Here is an 18,284-nt window from a genome sequence, read left to right as displayed (position 1 = left end):
TTACAAAGTCATGATCCCGAGGTTGTGACAGGCACAGTGCTTCGTGCTGGGAATACTCAGAGGGCAGAGCCTTAAGGAGTTTTTAGGCTGGTAGAGAAGAAGGATGGTTAAGGAATGATGGTACAGTATGGCAAGTGCTGTATGGAAATGTAGACCAAGCACAAAGGGAGCACAGAGAAGCTTGGGGTGAATGCTTTCAAAGGCACCAGGGAAGATTAGAATTGGGTTTTGAAGAATGATTTCCCACTCTCCGTGAAAGGGGGATCACTTGTGGTGAGGATGTTCAGACAGAAAAAGAGCAGCCATCCCTCAGCTCTTGGGCTGACATCACCTGTTCAGAAGTCCACCTGCAGACTGTGGAGTACAGCAAGCTCAGATGATATCCTGCCTCTCCATCTCCACGCACGTTCGTCACAGATGGAAAGACACTTCTGTTCAGCTTTAAACAGTAATTTTAAAAGTTAAAGCCTAAGCCAATAGAAGAGTACTTTGACAACTTCAGCATCATGACTTTATTTTGTAATTAAAAACAGTGGGTTTTATGAAAGAGAAGCCTCTAAAACATCCAGAATATTGGCATAATATAGGAAATTCAAAATAAGTTTCTACACTGCTGACAATTTGATTTGATAAACTGACCTTCATTGTTTCGCAGTATGAAAGTCTCTCTCAAATCTGTGTTCTTCCATGCAAATGAAATTCCCTCTCGATATCTATTCTTGAATTAAACAGCGTGCATTGTGTTTTCAGAACACCTCCACCTAAGATTATTACTTTGGAGAAAGGCTCTGAAGGATTGGGGTTTAGTATTGTAGGGGGTTTTGGAAGTCCCCATGGAGACCTGCCAATTTATGTCAAGACTATATTTGCAAAGGTATCTTTTTCCTTTTTACTGTACTTTTTTTGTTTTAATGAAACTTAGGTGAGATTTTTTTTTAAGTGTTTTGCTTTACTTCACCTTGACACCTGAATGCATGCATGTATGCTTGTTTCATTTTCATCGTATAGAAAATTCCTGCACCACACGAGTGCAAGAAGAATTCTTTTATAAAAGTGGAATCACGAGAAGTATAATATTCTTTGGACCCTTTTACAAAAGTAGATGCTAACAGATTTCAAAGAGTGTGTTCTTTCAACAACCAGTATAAGGAGCATGGCACACTCTCTGCAAAAGTTCTTTGGCCTTGAAAGTATTATTCTGGCTAGAACAAAGATTTAACTTTCTACTAAAGAAAGATAGCAGAGGGCCATGGCATAAAGCTTTGTACAAGCCTGGGATCAGTGCAGCATTAATGGCTGCCCATCACCAAAACCTCAGGTTGTTTTAGCTAAAGGTGGTTTTCTCTCTTCCAATAGTCTGCCAAGTACTTACAGGACAGCCCAGTGTGTTAGACTAAGCCTGGATAATGGTGTTTTTCAGGAGTTAAATAGTCAATTCATCCTACTTAATACACAGGTCATGGTGTGAATTTCGTTTTTAAAGTTGGAATCTAAATTCATTATAAACTTGTAAGATCTCTGAAAAGTATTTAGTACTGATATTGCAACTTTATTCTTCAGTGCTTTTATCACAGTCATTTGTTTACTAATTGATCAAATTGCTTCCTAGTGCTTTATTTTCCTAAAGAAATAAAGGCCCTCAAAAAAGATATAATAGATTCTTTCTCTTTCTAGAAAGCTATGCTATACCCTACATACAAGTTTGCTTTTACCTGTGCAGATCTTATCACTTGTTAACTGGGTCTGTGATCTGACACAAGTCTTAATCCTTTGGCTTTTGCTTTTGGAACATGTTAGGCAGCTGCAGATTTCCACTCCTATTGCCATCTCACAAGATTGTCTGTTGAGGAGGCATGTTATTCCCAAACACACAGCTGGTGATAGATAAAAAGGGAGAGGAAGGCAGATCAGAAACATTCTGGGACTTCCTTGATTGTTCAGTGGTTAAGACTCCGCACTTCCACCACAGGGGAATCAATCCCTGATTGGGGAACTAAGATCCCACATTCCACACGGTGTGGCCAAAAAAGGAATAGATTTTTTTTTTTTAATATTTAAAAAAAAGAAACATTCTGGATAACAGTGCTGTCCCCGACTGATAATCCCCAAAGAGGATAAACCACCTATAGACCCTCCTTTTCCTAAGATAACACTGTAAGTAGCTGTGATCATGATTCTTTGAGCAGGTTGTTATACGTTGCATTTAAAAGAGCCAGCTCTGGAGATAGGGACAATGGAAAGGTTGCACGGTGAGCCCCCACCTTTCAGCAAGTTCTGCCTGCCTGCCTTTGTCTCTGTAAAGTCCCTCCAGAATGTCTGTAAGCATCAGCTCCCTTCCTGCCTGTCTCTGGAGAAGTAAATGGCAACCCACTCCAGTATTCTTGCCTGGAAAATCCCATGGACAGAGGAACCTGGTAGGCTACAGTCCATGGGGTCGCAAAGAGTCAGACACGACTGAATGGCTTCACTTCCTACTGTAGAGTCAGACACAACTGAGTGGCTTCACTTCCTACGTGTGAGGACACAGGCTACCGTCCAGAGAGAGGACAGGTTAGCTCTAAGGTCTTTTGCCCTGGGGCCTAGTTCAGCAGTCTGTGCCTATCTATCCCTGTCTACATGTTCACGGAGACTGTGGAATGAGTCAGGTGCTGTTTCTCAGAACACCAGGACGTGCATTGCTGGCAGATTTTTGAAAAGAAACTACTATCAAATCAAGGGGGACAAGATTAGCGTGAATAATGAACAGACTGAAGCTCACACAGAGTGCTCTTTTCACTGAAAGTGATCATTTAGAAAGCACCTACATAAGTAGTAACATTGTAATAAATATTGAAGATCCTTGGTATGTTTCATATTTTAAGGAATGGACCTTTTTGGTAAAGTGAGACACACATGAAATAAAAAACTCTGAACAGAAAAAAAAGTTCCCAAGTACTAGCTTAGTGAAAGTGAAGTAGTCGCTCAGTCGTGTCCGGCTCTTAGCGACCCCGTGGACAGTAGCCCACCAGGCTCCTCCGTCCATGGGATTCTCCAGGCAAGAATACTGGAGTGGGTTGCCATTTCCTTCTCCAGGGGATCTTCCTGACCCAGGGATAGAACCCAGGTCTCCTGCATTGCAGGCAGACGCTTTAACCTCTGAGCCACCAGCGAAGCAGTACTAGCTTATAACCTACTTAATTCAGTGTCAGTAAAAAAAGATTCTAGTGCAGATTATCATTATTACTATTCATACAGTTTCATGGAGTTCATTATAATATATTTGATTTTTTGGCCACACCTCAAAGTTTGTGGAAGCTTAGTTCCCCAATCAGGGATTGAACCTGGGCCTCCAGCAATGTAAGTACAGAGTCCTAACCACTGGACCGCCAGGGAATTCCCTATGATAGGGTTTAATTTGATGACTCTTTTTTTATTTATCAGAGTGAACTAATATATCATAATATAAAAGTTTTCTATAATCAATAAAATAAAAGCTAGCAAAAGAGTTCTTTTAAAGTGAACTCTTTCTACAACAGATTTTGACACCAAGCTAAAGATTCCCCCCATAGGACTCTTGAAGCTCTAAGAACTATAGCTATATGTTTTCTATTTTTTTTTTAAACTCTGAACATATGTTCTATAAAATATTTATCTCTGATTCAGGTTTCTGGATCTCGGATGTCCACAGGGTGTGGGTTATTATGTGACCTTTTTGGTGTCCTGTGCATCTTTTAACAGTTCTCTTGCTCAACTAAGAAATTAATTTGGCCCATCTAGGTCTTTTTTTTTCCCCCTCCAAAAGTAGGAAGCCTTACAGGTTCTTAGGGCGTATAGGATTTGCAAGGCTTAGTCAGTCTGATTAACAGGCTGTCAGGGCCTTCCGTTTTCTTTCAGGTGTTTGATTGAAAACTTCAAAATCAAAACCAGCTTTTGGTCTTAGTCCCATCAACAGCCTAATTTTACCATAAACCAACATGAGATTGGCCTAAAGACTTCAGTAACCCTGAAAATCGAGGGAGCAGTTTTTTTGAAGCCTGTGAAATCAGAAAACATGAGTTTGATCATCATTCATTTCATTATACTACCACACTTGTGCAGATACCCTGTGCCATACACTTACCATACACTTGCCATACACTTGGGAACAGGCCAAAAGGTAGCTGTTTGAGCCCATTTTACAGCATCAGGGAAGGCGAAGCGACCGAGCTGAGACACCGCAAAAGGGTAAGGCCATGTGTCCTAGCTCGATCAAAGTCAGTCTGTGAGCCATTTATTTCTTCCTTCCCTTGTTTTGCCTATAGATACCACACTGATAAAATAGCAGAGGAGATACAGGTCAGTGTAATTATCAAGTAAACACAGCAACACCTGAAACAGTGTACACATCCTAGAAAGTTGAAAAACCATCCTTTTTCCATTGGTGAAAATGAAAACTTGAAGAGCTTAATATGCTTTTTAAAAAAGCAATTACACAGGTATTAGAGTTTACTGAAGCCCTTAAATCTCAGCATGTAAAATTTATTTAAATCAAGTTAGATTTATCCATACACACTTTCTTAAAAAGAAAAAAAAAATGAATAAAGGTGCAAATAGATCTTGGTATATTCCCCCCAGTATAATCCTGGTTTTGAGTTTTCTTTATGACACCTTTATACAGGAATTCCACCCTTGTCATGGCTTTGAAATTCTAGGTAATTCTACCAGGTTAGGATCTCTACACTGTGGGACACAGTTTCCTGGAGTGTCAGTGCCTCTTAGCTTGGCTTCTGCAGGAGTCAATCAGGGACCAGGTGCCTGCATGCCTTGATTAATTTCCCCATAATTCAAAATCGTGTAGAGTACTCCTTTGCATGTACTTTTCAAAGAATTCTCAAAATTACCCTGGCAGATGGAGAAAGCTTCCTGTGAATCATTTTCTATGTCTTGTCTTTCTTCACTCATCTGAAGTATTTCTAATAATATCATGATGTTTTTGATCCTCAGCTTTAGAATGAAAAAAAGCCCAAGTTTCACTTGCTTTGTGCCATGCTGAAGAGCCCTGTATGACTGAATATGTAATGAAAGTAATCATTTAGAAACTTGTTTAGGTGGATCAAAGATAAAGCTGACAGTTTTGAATATGATATTGTAAAATTTTAGAAATGCTCCACTTCTGTGTATTTATATATAGGACAGTTTTATTGAGATCTAATTCACATACCATACAGTTCACCCATTTAGAGGCTATAGTCACTTTTGATAGATCACTACAGTGCTGAGAGCTTTTCAATATAATGGAACCTTGTATGATGATGGTGTTGGCAATAAAACTAACACCAGATTCACTTCTGCCTTTGTATGCTACATATTCATGAAGATGACATGATATGACAGTCAGATTCCATTCAGTACTGAGCATTGAAATAAGGTCCTACTTGTATTAAAAAAAAAAAAAAGTGAATGTCAGGACATTTCTAGTAGTATATTATGTAAACAATGCATAATTATAATTATTATTCGACCTTAGGTCAAATAACATCCTATATTTTTCTTAGTTTTCTTAATTTAAAAACATTACCTAGAAATCATTTTAATTGGTAGTTTTAAAAGTTTTCTTTTAATATGCACACCATAATATTAATATTATTTGAATATTCATTGCTTCACCCTGGTTAAATTGGAATGTTTCTTATTTGTAGGGAGCAGCTGCAGATGATGGCCGATTGAAGCGAGGTGATCAGATTTTAGCTGTTAATGGCGAGACTCTGGAAGGTGTTACACATGAGGAAGCTGTGGCCATTCTGAAACGCCAGAGAGGAACTGTAGTCTTAACTGTGCTATCCTGAGCCTTGGGTCACAATCACAAGGTAGATGTGGTTGTAGAATATTCACAGGAAAACAAAGTTTTGAGAAAGAATAAAACCCAGCCTCAACTAAAACCCATCTCCATCCTTACTGTCCCAACCTCTCTGCTCAGGAAGGATGGCCTGGGTTTCACATGAATTTCCCATGTCAACAATAATGTTTCCCAGCATTTCTCATCTCTTGCTGAGGTTAATTTCCAACAGCTGAGTCTTATGCATTTTGCATTTAACATCAGTGTTTATCAACTAGTAGTAAATGGTTCTGATTATATTTGCTTAAACGGAAGTTAACAACCTCTCATTCCTTATGGTCTTCTCTCCCCATCCTGACTCATATGGAGGCTGAGCAGCAACCAGATCACATCCGATGAACAGAAACAAATGTTAAGCAACTTGTCATCTCACTCCTGATTTACGTCTGCTAATTGTCTCTTCAAATACGCCAGAAAACATTAGCAGTGTAATTAACTTAGCAGTGATCCCCATGACGAAAAAGCAAATTCTCCTGTGGGAAATTACTGTGCTCTTTTCTGTATGACTTATCGTCAAATAAGTCTCGAATTCATTTCTCTGGATAGATCTTTATAAGTTAGTCATTGGTGATTATGATGAGCCAATTTGCAGACTGTAATCTAAAAATTTTGAACGGCTTTCTAATTGTTTTCTTAGCTACATAATTGCATACCACTGAGCAAATGTACCTTCTTCTCAGCAGAAACAGTTAGCATCCATGTTCTGAATTCTAACAATGCTAAGTTATGCTCAAGTCTTGGAAGTTCATCTGGAGTTAATGGCATCTCAGTGGGCAGGCATCATTCCTACCCCTCAGGCTTCAGATGAGGAGGTGGAAGTCCCAGAACCACTGCAGAGATCATCAAGTTTTTACTAAAGTAAACCCAGTTCTGGATGGCCTTGGCATTGTGCAAAGTGGAGTGACAAATTTCAGCATCCCTCTCCTTGTCTCCATACCTGTCAGTGTAGCAGCACAGTCAGTAGGAGCGTAGATAGAGCAATGCACTTAGCCACAGAGTGACTGAGCAAATGAACTGAGTCTCAGAATCAGTCATGGCTCCTTGGTGAATGTTTTCTGGTCTCCAGGGAGCCTCACATGTGCTGCAGTGTGCATGCTAAGAAAGTAACTCCAGCAGAAAATACAAGAATACTTTTCAAGTTGGTTAGGGCCTTCTTTTTCAGGTGTTAGCAGGAAAAGGGGGGAGATGCTTATCTGTGAATATTACAGGTTCTTCTGTAAAAAATGCACCACAAAAGATGAGTACCAGGATGAGCAATAGAAGTAGTGTGGCATTATTTGATGAAAACACAGTGCTGCAAATGGTTCACAATAATGATAAATATAATGGGCTCTAATTTAAATGTTATTTAATAATATAGATTTTAATTGAGAATTATCTTTTAGTAGAGGTAATCACAAAGTGCATTAACTCTTGTTGGAATATTTTGTGGCTATTCCGAAGTATAGAGTGCCTAAATTTTATGTTGAAAATGTCTTTCATGACTGGTATTAAGTTTTCTGAAATTACACATGGCTTTTGAAATTTTTATTGTATCCCAACATACGCAGTGTTATTAGAAATTGTCTTTCAGTGCATGAGAACCTAACAGAACCTAACGTCCTATGTTAATTGTATCTGCAAGAACACCTCAAGCATCTAAGAAGAAATAAAGCCCAAATAAAACTTGAAAATGCACCTTAAAAATATATATATATACTTTTGAAATGTGATTCTGCTTGATTTTGATGGAATGACCATTAAATAGACATTTTTAAGTAATATACCATTGTTGTGTTTCTTTACACATTACCCTTTTATGACATGCTACTAAAAGTCTCTTGATAAAGGGATTGTGGTGCTTGATGCTCCTTGCAGTGAATTGATATAACTAGTGCTTCTCATAACTGATTCTGTCTCTGCTTGCATGACTAGTAAATAACTGCCTTCCTAAAACCTTTTTTTTTTCCCCCATCAGAACTTACCAACAAGCTAAGAGAATATGAAGATGTGAATTTGTGAAAGGAGTAGTTCTCTCATAGCCACATATATTGTTATAGCCTCATCATTTGGGCCATTTAAGTGTAGTAATGATCAGTATTTAGAAATAGCATGAGAGGGAAGTAAACCAGGAAAGATAAAACTCCTGAATGTTTGTGTATGAGATGTTTCCAAAAATGCTAAATAAATATAGTTGCCAAGGAGTAAATGGAGTTTAATTGTATATGAAAAAGTTTAATTCCTGCATCTAATATTGTGTTTTTATCAGCTCTTTTGTTCCCTAATAGAAAAAGGATCAACTTTTCACAAACTTTTCCAGTGTCCTATTATAATCTAGGATCCATTAATAGGTATCTCATATTAATTGCCAGTGTGTTATCAGGCATTAGAAGAGATGCTTTACAAAGGAGAGGATATAGCAATCCAGAAGGTGAATCTCAGCATCACACTGCCTGAGTTTGAATCTTGACTTCGTAGTCATGTGACCTTGTCCAAGTTAGGTTCTTTAATTAGAAAGGGAGAGTGGAGGGGATTCTCAGCACTACAGTGAACCAAATTCAAGTAGAATTCTTAAATCTAGTGCCTGGAGTGGATATTCCTTCCCTTCTCTAGGGGATCTTCCCAACCCAGGGATTGAATCCAGTTCTCCTGCACTACAGGCAGATTCTTTACTGTCTGAGTCACCAGGGAAGCCCATAGTAAGTACTACATAAATATTAACAATAAACCTTCAATACCGTTTATGGAGGTGGTCTGAAATTTGACACGTACTGGAAATTAGTGGTTTCTATCATTAATGACGTTTGAAAAAAAAATTTTTTTTTTCTGAAGGTGGCTTAGTTCTGAATTGTTGCCCCAAATCAGTTAGCAGAGTGTTTAACTGATTATAATGGTGTAAGCTTAAGTAACTAGAACTTGTGTTATCAAAATGCTAAAACCAAAGCTTCCAGCATCAACCATGCCACTGGAATATACCTGGGATGGGGAGTAATACCAACTCCGTACGCCTGTCACCCACCTCCAGAACAGGCAAGGCACTTCAGTTACCATCAGCCCTCCGCAAGGAATTTTAACCTGGTATGTACCTTCATTCCAAGAATTTGGAGTTGTAAACTATTGTTTTACTAACCTAGCCACATTCCCTTTTTTCCCTTGCTTCACACCCATCCATTGTCAAAGAAGTCAGCCTCCCCCATCAGATGACAAACTTCTTTGAAAACAGGGACTAAGTCCCATTCACCTTCATGTTAATTTCATCTGGTGTACTTTTCAAATTTTGTATGTCCCATCTTAAGATATTTTATTTGGGTCTTTTAAAATGTTTTCCATTTCCCTCTTTATGTTCATGTTTTCCTCTACATCAGAAGTCAGCAAACTTAATGTGAAGAACCAGGTAATATTGATATTTTAGGTTTGTCAGGCCTTTGCAGTCCTTGTCATAACTACTCAACTTTGAGTACTTCCCTCGTGGTCCAGTGGTTAAGAATCTGCCTGCCAATGCAGGGGACATGGGCTTCACTCCCTGGTCTGGGAAGATCCCACATGCTGTGGGACAACTAAACCCATGTGCCACAACTACTGAGCCTATGCACTAGAGCCCAAGCTCCGCAACGGGAGAAGCTACCACAATAAAAACCTGGGCACCCCAACTAAGAGGAGCACCCACTCTCTGCACCTGGAGAAGGCCCTTGTGCTGCAATGAAGACCCAGCACAGCCAAAAACAATAAATATATAACTACCCAACTTTGCCATTATAGCATGGAAGCAGCAATGGACAATACATAAATTAACAAGTTGGCTGTGTTCTAATAAAGCTTTATTTACACACACGGGAAATAAGCCAAATTTGGCCCGTAGGCTGTACTTTGCCCCTGCTTTATATATGTGAATATACTTTAAGACTATAGTAGTTAATAGCCTTATCTACTGTAGTATTCCATCTTTGCTATACCTGGAGCTCTTTCTATTGACTGAATTAGCTTTCCTGATTATGAAAGGGTCTTCTCTTTTGGCTTCTTTGCATGCCTGGTAATTTTTTATTGGATACCAAGTATTGTAAAATCTACATTGCTGTAGATGGATTCCATTGCATTCCTTGAAACAGCAGTGGACTGTGCTGTTGTGCAATTATGTTAACACGTGCTTAGTTTGATCCTTTTAAGTCTTATTTTTAGGCTTTCTTAGGGAGGTCTAATGCAACTGTTAGGGCTCATTTTGTCCCACTATTAAGGCATTATTCTAAAATTTCTACCCAATGCCTGTACACTATGCATTCTTTCCACTGTGACAGATTGAAACTGTCCAGAGCCGTGTCTGAACTCCACGTGGTTCTTTCCTGGCCTTGAAGCGTTCCCTCTCATGCATGTGCAGATTCATATTCCAACCAAGACTTTAGGGGTCCCTCTGCAGGGCTCTGTAGCCCTCCACGCAGCTCCCTCCTAACAGCTCTCTGCCTTACAGCTCACCCACCCTGGCCTCCCTGAGCTTTGATCTCTCTCTGCTACTCATGGAGTCTCTTTGGTTCCCCTTTCCTGGGTTGTAGCCTGGGTACTGCCTCCAGGCAGTCAGCTGGGGCCCTTGTAGCCCTTCCCTTGTTTCCCTTCTATTGGGCATTAAAATCCAGTGCAGCCTGTTGTCCAGTGTCTGGAAACTGTTGTTTCATGTGTTAATGTCCACTCTTCTAGTTGTCTACTACAGCAGGTGGGCAGTTCCCATAGGATTTAATTTATGGCAAAAGTCCTGTATCCTTGACCTAATCAAAAGGATTTAAGATGTTAATAAGAATCAATTTCTCACAGAATGATGAATCAATCTCCTATAATCTTTTGCACTTAAAGAAGTGCTCTCCCTGTAGGCCCCCTTTGTTTCTCCCAGTTTCTAGAATCAACAGCCCATTTGACTCAGTCCTTGGGTTGCTTCTCCCACCCATGTCCAGGCGAGCTAGGTAGATCTCTCTTTAGAAGCACATTTGATAAGGATCGGGATTCCCACCATCTTTTCTTAGGAGATGGAGCCACATCACCTTTCCTTACAGCGCTGGATTTCAAACTTTATAAGAAGTGGAAACTTTCTGTCCCCAATTCCCCTCCCCAATTTTATACTTTATTTATACTCCTATTTTCCTATTAAAGTCAACCAGAATAGTGACACTTTTTTGAACACACAATTTTAAATTTGGGTAATAGTTCCAGTTTTATGTCAGCCTCGTGCAAATGTTAAATGTTTGACAGCTTGACTCTCAAACTTCAGATTCTCTATATTTAAGTAAAGATGAAAAAAGAAACATTTCACTGTCTGCATAACACCAAGATAAACTTAAATTTGGAAGACGTGTGTGTGTGTGTGAGAGAGAGAGAGTCCCTAACCTCCACCCATTTTGAGCAGCGCTTCCATTTCCAGTCACTTTAAGGAGGAAGAAGCTGTTTTGATCTTGGGTCCCTGAGATGCTGCTGTCAAGTTTCAAGGCCTGTGCTGGCAAAGTTAATATAGGAGAAAATATGTTTTTCTGATCCTCCTTCTAGAATCAGATTTTAGAAATTGTGGCCACCTCAAAATTGGTTCCCAGGCCAGAATACTTAAGTGAGTTGCCATTTCCTTTTCCAGGGGATCTTCTCAACCCAGGGGTTGAACCCATGTCTCCTGCATTACAGGTAAATTCTTTGCTGCTGAGCCATCAGGGAACATTTAAATCAGTAGACTTTGACTTAGCACATTGCCTTCTGTAACATGGGTGGGCCTCATTCAATCAGTTGAAGGCCTGAGTAGAATAAAAAGTCTGGCCTCTCTGAGCAGGAAATTCTCCTTCAGCTTTCAGAGTCCATCTGCACCATTGACTCTCCTGGGTTGTGAGCCTGATATCCATAATTGCATGAGCCAGTTCCTTATAATAAATCTTTTATGCACACACATACACAGACACACACAGCCTATTGGTTCTATTTCTCTGGAATACCCTGGCCAATGTGATGTCAGACAGGAAATTTCTATTTTCTTTTTTTTTTAAATTTTATTTTATTTTTAAACTTTACATAATTGTATTAGTTTTGCCAAATATCAAAATGAATCCGCCACAGGTATACACGTGCTCCCCATCCTGAACCCTCCTCCCTCCTCCCTCCCCACACCATCCCTCTGGGTTGTCCCAGTGCACCAGCCCCAAGCATCCAGTATCGTGCATCGAACCTGGACTGGTGACTCGTTTCATACATGATATTTTACATGTTTCAATGCCATTCTCCCAGATCTTCCCACCCTCTCCCTCTCCCACAGAGTCCATAAGACTGTTCTACACATCAGTGTCTCTTTTGCTGTCTCGGTACGAGGAAATTTCTATTTTCAACCTTTGAAAACAGGTGAATCCCATCCTTCAGGGAGTGAGGCCTGTGGGAACCCATATTCACACAGTTATCCTGAAATTCCTAGAAAAACAAGTTTCTGGAGTTGAGTGGTGGGTACCCCTCACTCCATCACCATCTCTTCTGCTCTCCCAGGAGAGGAATGCCGGGCCCAAGCTCTCCTGCAATGCTGCTCAAGGTTGAAGCACGGACAGGCAGCAGCTGCATCAGCTGGGAGAGGATTCCGAAGTGCACCCTGCCCTGGGCCCACTGAATTAGAGTCTCTGGGGTGGGGCCCAGAATGCTGTGTTTTAGCAGACTCCCACTGGATTCATTCACACAAAAGTTAGAGAAACACTAGGTCAGAGTTCTCTCCTCCCTTTCCCTTCCGGTCTGTGGTCAGTTAACAATTGCCGAATTGTTTTTGGTAAATATGCTGCTGCTGCTAAGTCGCTTCAGTTGTGTCCGACTCTGTGCGACCGCATAGACGGCAGCCCACTAGGCTTCCCGTCCCTGGGATTCTCCAGGCAAGAACACTGGAGTGGGTTGCCATTTCCTTCTCCAATGCATGAAAATGAAAAGTGAAAGGGAAGTCGCTCAGTCGTGTCTGACTCTAGTGACCCCATGGTCTGCAGCCTACCAGGCTCCTCCATCCATGGGATTTTCTAGGCAAAAGTACTGGAGTGGGGTGCCATTGCCTTCTCCTTTGGTAAATATAAGTGGCCTCCAACTGTTAGAGGCAGACAGGAAAGCAGGCCGCCTCCCTCACCACCTTGCTATCTGAGGCATGCTCCACTGACAGCAAATTGGCCTGAGTCAGCCACCTGCATAAACATTCTTCAGCGGGCACACAACACACAAGCCCTACCTGTTCGGAAAGTTTGGTGAGCTACCCTATGTCTTTTTAGGCCACTGGTTCCTAACTTTGCCTGTACATTCAAATCACCTGGGGATATTTTAAATACCCAGTGCTTGGGCTACAGCTTCCCAGGTGGCTCAGTGGTAAAGAATTCATCTGCCAATGCAGTAGATACAGGAGATGCTGGTTCGATCCCTGGGTCATGAAGATCTCCTGTTGTTTCCAGTATTCTTGCCTGGGAAATCCCATGGACAGAGAAGCCTGGTGGGTTGCAGTCCATGGGGTTGCAAAGAGTTGGACACGACTGACTGAGCATGCATACCACACGGGGCATGGGGACAGAGGGGAAAAAGGTGAGATCCAAGAATTTTTTTAAAAAGCTCCACACAGGAATTCTTATAACCCTGCAGACAAGGTTAAGAATGAATGTTTTCAATTTTCCCATAAACACCTGGTTTGAAAAGTTTCAGTCCCAGCCAGCTGCAATAACATTGAGACTTTCTGTCCCACAGGTAAACCCTTCCTAAGGAGCGGGTAGAGGTGAGAGGGAACATGTAGAGCTGAGGGTTCCGGGTTCCGACCTAGAAGGCTGCCCTGAAGGTGTCAGGTTTTAGATCCCTAGGGCCTGTTTAAGCAAGCAGGGAGGGCTGCCTCTTCCATCCTCCTACCAACCACAGCTCTTGTGCACATTCATTTCACTAACTTAAAAGTTAACTCTAAGTAATTAATGCACCCTTTAGTGTAGTTTTACTTTTTTTTTTCATTTACTTTGTAAACTTTTTTATTTTTTTTAGTGTACTTTGAGATGATGATGCTTGAAGCCATCCCAGGAGTATATCATCTTTCCCTTGCTATTGAAGCCATTCCAAAAGTATATGGTGTTTCAGATGCTAATTATCCATCTGTGGACCTAAGATTCCTGCCATGAGTATAGCTTCAAGGTTAACTCACCACCTTGGGGTGTAGACTAAAGCTTGTTTATCACACTGTATTACAGTAATTATAGAAGCTATTATAAAATCTCCTTTGCAATGCTGCTTCCTCCAGGAAGACTTCCCTGACTTCACAGACCTGGATAAGTGTCTCTCTTCTGCTTGGGGTTCACCCTGAGCTTCCTCTATCATGTCAACAGTGGGAGAGCTGGTATCTGTTAATCTGTCTCTTGTTCATGCCAAATTCTGAACACTTTGAGGACATAAACAGTGTCTTTCTGACTTGTATCCACAGCACCTAGCACAGATCGAACCCACATCTCTTACGAGACTGCATTGGCAGGTGGGTTCTTTACCCCTAGTGCCACCTGGGAAGCCCGTAGTGCTGGCACAACATGAATGTTCAGATATTTGCTGAATGGAAATATCTGTCAAGGCACTGTGCCACATACAGACTGATCAATTTTAAAAATCTCTGCAATTTTCTTTGAAATGAATTTTTTAAAAAGATGGATTCATGCTGAATGGATGATACATAGACAGCTGTATGATAAATCTAGTGGATATTCTCTGTGAAATCTTTCAATTGTGCTGTATGTTTGAAATTTTCTATAATAAAATATTGGGGTTAGGGGAACCCAGTGAATCTTCAGTCCTTCAGAATACGCATTATTGTCTCCACTGTTTAGAGAAGGCACTGTTGCTGCTGCTAAGTCACTTCAGTCGTGTCTGACTCTGTGCGACCCCACAGACGGCAGCCCACCAGGCTCCCCCGTCCCTGGGATTCTCCAGGCAAGAACACTGGAGTGGGTTGCCATTTCCTTCTCCAATGCATGAAAGTGAAAAGTGAAAGTTAAGTCGCTCTGTCATGTCCGACTCCTAGCGACCCCATGGACAGCAGCCTACCAGGCTCCTCCATCCACGGGATTTTTCGGGCAAGAGTACTGGAGGGGGGTGCCATTGCCTTCTCCAAGAGAAGGTAAGAACTAACCAAATAACAACGGGGTTGGGGTACAAGCAGGACTCACAGTCCCTCTGCCAAACCACCTCCCCATCTGCTCTGGAACAGACTCCCATTCTGCTGTCAAATAGAATGTGGACCCCAGGAGCCGGTAGATCAGTTCTGACCCATGGGTTAAACAAAAGGCCACAACAAGCTTGTTTTGGACAGAGTCAGAGAGTGGGGGTGGGGCTCCCTGTTTCCTTAGGGGCTAGAAGACTCCCTTCCCGGAAGTGTCCTGACTGCTCACTGGACAATTCCGTACATAAAAACCCTGAGGCCACAGCGAGGGTTTCCCAGGCTATTAGGTGTGATGGCTTGGCAAGACAAAGATGCATTAATTGTTGTTGTTGTTCAGTTGCTGGACTGCAGCACTCCAGGCTTCCCTGTCCTTCACCATCTCCCGGAGTTTGCTCAAACTCATGTCCATTGAGTCGATGATGCTATCCAACCATCTCTTCCTCTGTCGCCCCCTTCTCCTCCTGCCTTCAACCTTTCCCAACATAAGGGTCTTTTCCAATGAGTCGGCTCTTCACATTAGGTGGCCAAAGTATCAGCTTCAGCATCAGTCCTTCCAGTGAATATTCAGCATAGATTTCGGTTAGGATTGACAGGTTTGATCTTCTTGCAGTGCAAGGAACTCTCAAGAGTCTTCTCCAGCACCACAGTTCTAAAGCTGAAGCTTAAAGATCAGAGCGGGGCATAAATGACTCGCCTGAACCACCACTATGACTTCTCTCCCACCACCTCAGAGATGCATGTCTGTATCTGAAGTTTAATTACTGCTTTCTAACCCTTCCTTGATCACTGGTTTTCTAGTGACATGTGAAGATTCTAACCAGGTAGATTTGCCAGGTGTTTGGTTCGCGGCACGCTGGTGAGGACAGGATACACGCCTCCTTGGCAGGTTGATTCTCTTTCACCCACAGAGTCTGGAAATGAAATCCCGGTTGGGGCCAAGAACACCGAAGCTTGCTCTCTTCTGGCTGCGTGTGCACCCCAGCCGCAGCCTGCGAAACCGGAGACGGTCGCGCGGGGGCGCAGGAGAGACGTTGCGCGTTTCGGGAGTCTGCAGTCTGTGGCGGTGCAGCAGAGGGAAAAGTTTGTTTAGCGGAGTCTTCAGTAACTAGAAGGGGAGGTGAAGGATGGCGGGGGAGTCTTGGTAGACTGAAAGCTTGCAAGACCTCCGATGCGGGCAGAGCTTCGGAAGGTTGGAGCTCCCACACCGTCAGGCTGTTAAAAGTACCGGATGATAGATATCATCCTCATTGCCGCTGGTAGTTCAGTTTATGACCAGGTTCTGTTCCTTTCTTTGCAAGCTCCGCTCCACTCTCCAGTTCTACAAGGATGTCATTAGCCACTGCAGTCACTGACCGACAGTGCACCCTGAGAGGAATTAAGCATGAAAAACAGGATGGGTCACTCTGAGCTTTGGAAACAAGCCCCTTAGAAAATTAGATACATTTTAGGGAAAAAATGATGCAATATTTACGAATTTTTGTATCTTCACAAACATACAAAAGCACTGAAATCATTGACTGAGATATCTGTCCCTCATGACTGGCAGTAACATTTTGCTAAGAGGTATGCTTGACTGCACGTGTTCCCTAGCCAAGATTGTATTTATTCTGGCCTCTTCCCCTTCCTCTTTGGAGCAGTGCCTCAGAGCTATTGGAGGAACAACTCTTCACAGACTATATTCCTCAGCAAAGTTCCAGAATAAAACGGAAACTCGCAACTCTTATGCTGTGTGTCTTTCTTTAAGTTGACCCAAGCTTTGTGAAGACAGGGACCATGACTATCTTTCTGACTATTGCATATCCATCCAGCTCTTTGCACATTGCTTGCCATGCAGTAGTTGCTCAATTAATATTAGCTGAAAGTCTGCTTCCCTGGTGGCTCAGACGGTAAAGAATCTGCCCTGCCATGTGGGACACCTGGGTTTGATCCCTGGATCAGGAAGATCCCCTGGAGAAGGAAATGGCAACTCACTCCAGTATTCTTGCCTGGAGAACCCCATGGACAGAGGAGCCTGGTGGGCTACAGTCCATGGGGTCACAAAGAGTTGGACACAGCTGAAGCGACAGAGCACAGTAGCACACAATTATTTAAATCCTTCTTGATTCTCCAAAGTTATAATTCTTCCCTCATTGATATTATAGAGAGACATTAATGTTTAGTGGTTATGTGCATGAACTCTGGAGCAGGAACACCTAGATTCAAATCCTGGCTCTTAGAACTCTGGGCAAAGTTACATTGCTTTAGTGTTTCCATGGACTAATACCTACCTTATAGGATAGCATAACATAGGATGATTACATGAATTGACATAGATGTACAAGCACCAGTGGTTGGCCCACAGTAAAAATGAACTATTATTATTATATCTGTATCTTGTGCATTGCTTTATTAGTGCAAGCATCACTTCTTTTTTATCATTATTTTCATACCTATGCCATTGTCTAGGTCATGAATTAGATTGTTGCTTACTTCCTACTCATGAAGTCTCAAACAGTGCCTGATCAAGTCGGCATTCAATAAAGTTAACAAGGTATGTTACATCCCATTCAGTTATAACTCTCCTATTATTGAAACTCTTCATTAAAATTAGACTAACAATGAATAGTAAACCATCAAAATGCAAGATTTTTTTTGTTTGTTTTAACCTGCAAGGAAGAAAAAAGGAAAACAAAGAACACAAGTAAAAAGTATACATGGAGAGGAAAGAACTCTTGGGTTGCAAAATTCTATTAAACATTTAGAAGGATAGATTTTATGATTCTAATTAGAGATTATCATGTTTGTAGAGAAATTGACTCCTTTCATCTATGCAATTCCATGTTTTTGGACATTCTGCCTAAAATGTGTTAAATCAGGCAACAGTGAGCCAGTAATATTATCACGAATCAATCCGTACCATAATCTTTTCTAGTGTACCCTAAAGGAATAATCAAAGTTGTACACAAAGATTAATGTAAATGGATGGTCATACAAATACCATACTATGATTTCTAACAGTGAAAACAGCCTAAAGGTCTTGCATAACCCAAGTGGGGACAATTGAACATGACATAGCTCAATGGCAAATGTTGCAGCTAGTTCAAAGCACATTTTCAAAGAAATTTTTGTACTGGGGACACAAAATTAAAAGGCACCAAAATAAGATTATAAAATGGTTTTTATTTGGGATTATATGTGATTTTAAGCTCCATAGTTTCATCTCTAATATATTTGTACTTTCTAAACTTTTATGCTTTATGAAAAAGTGCTTCTGTTTTTACTTTGTGATGCCATATAGCTTGCGGGATCTTAGTTCCCCAACCA

The 18,284-nt window shown here is 41.4% G+C and overlaps 1 protein-coding gene across 4 annotated transcripts in view; it reads left to right on the top strand.

The window, feature by feature from the left end:
- Nucleotides 1-17,534, top strand: part of INADL (InaD-like (Drosophila)) — a 396,383-nt gene extending 378,849 nt beyond the window's left edge. For 2 of the 4 annotated variants that reach the window (XM_010833910.1, XM_010833909.1), the window contains 2 exons: nucleotides 751-874; nucleotides 5,658-8,037. In XM_010833910.1, the coding sequence (XP_010832212.1) occupies nucleotides 751-874; nucleotides 5,658-5,804 (271 nt within the window). In that variant the 3' untranslated portion in view covers nucleotides 5,805-8,037. Of the gene's footprint in view, nucleotides 1-750; nucleotides 875-5,657; nucleotides 8,038-17,426 lie in introns of those variants that run through there. The other 2 variants (XM_010833911.1, XM_010833912.1) reach the window with 2 other exon arrangements.
- Nucleotides 17,535-18,284: the final 750 nt, after the last annotated feature.

The sequence above is a fragment of the Bison bison genome, unplaced genomic scaffold (assembly GCF_000754665.1).
Source record: "Bison bison bison isolate TAMUID 2011002044 unplaced genomic scaffold, Bison_UMD1.0 scf7180017863957, whole genome shotgun sequence".
Lineage (NCBI taxonomy): Eukaryota > Metazoa > Chordata > Mammalia > Artiodactyla > Bovidae > Bison > Bison bison.
This window is presented reverse-complemented; position numbering and strand designations above follow the sequence as displayed.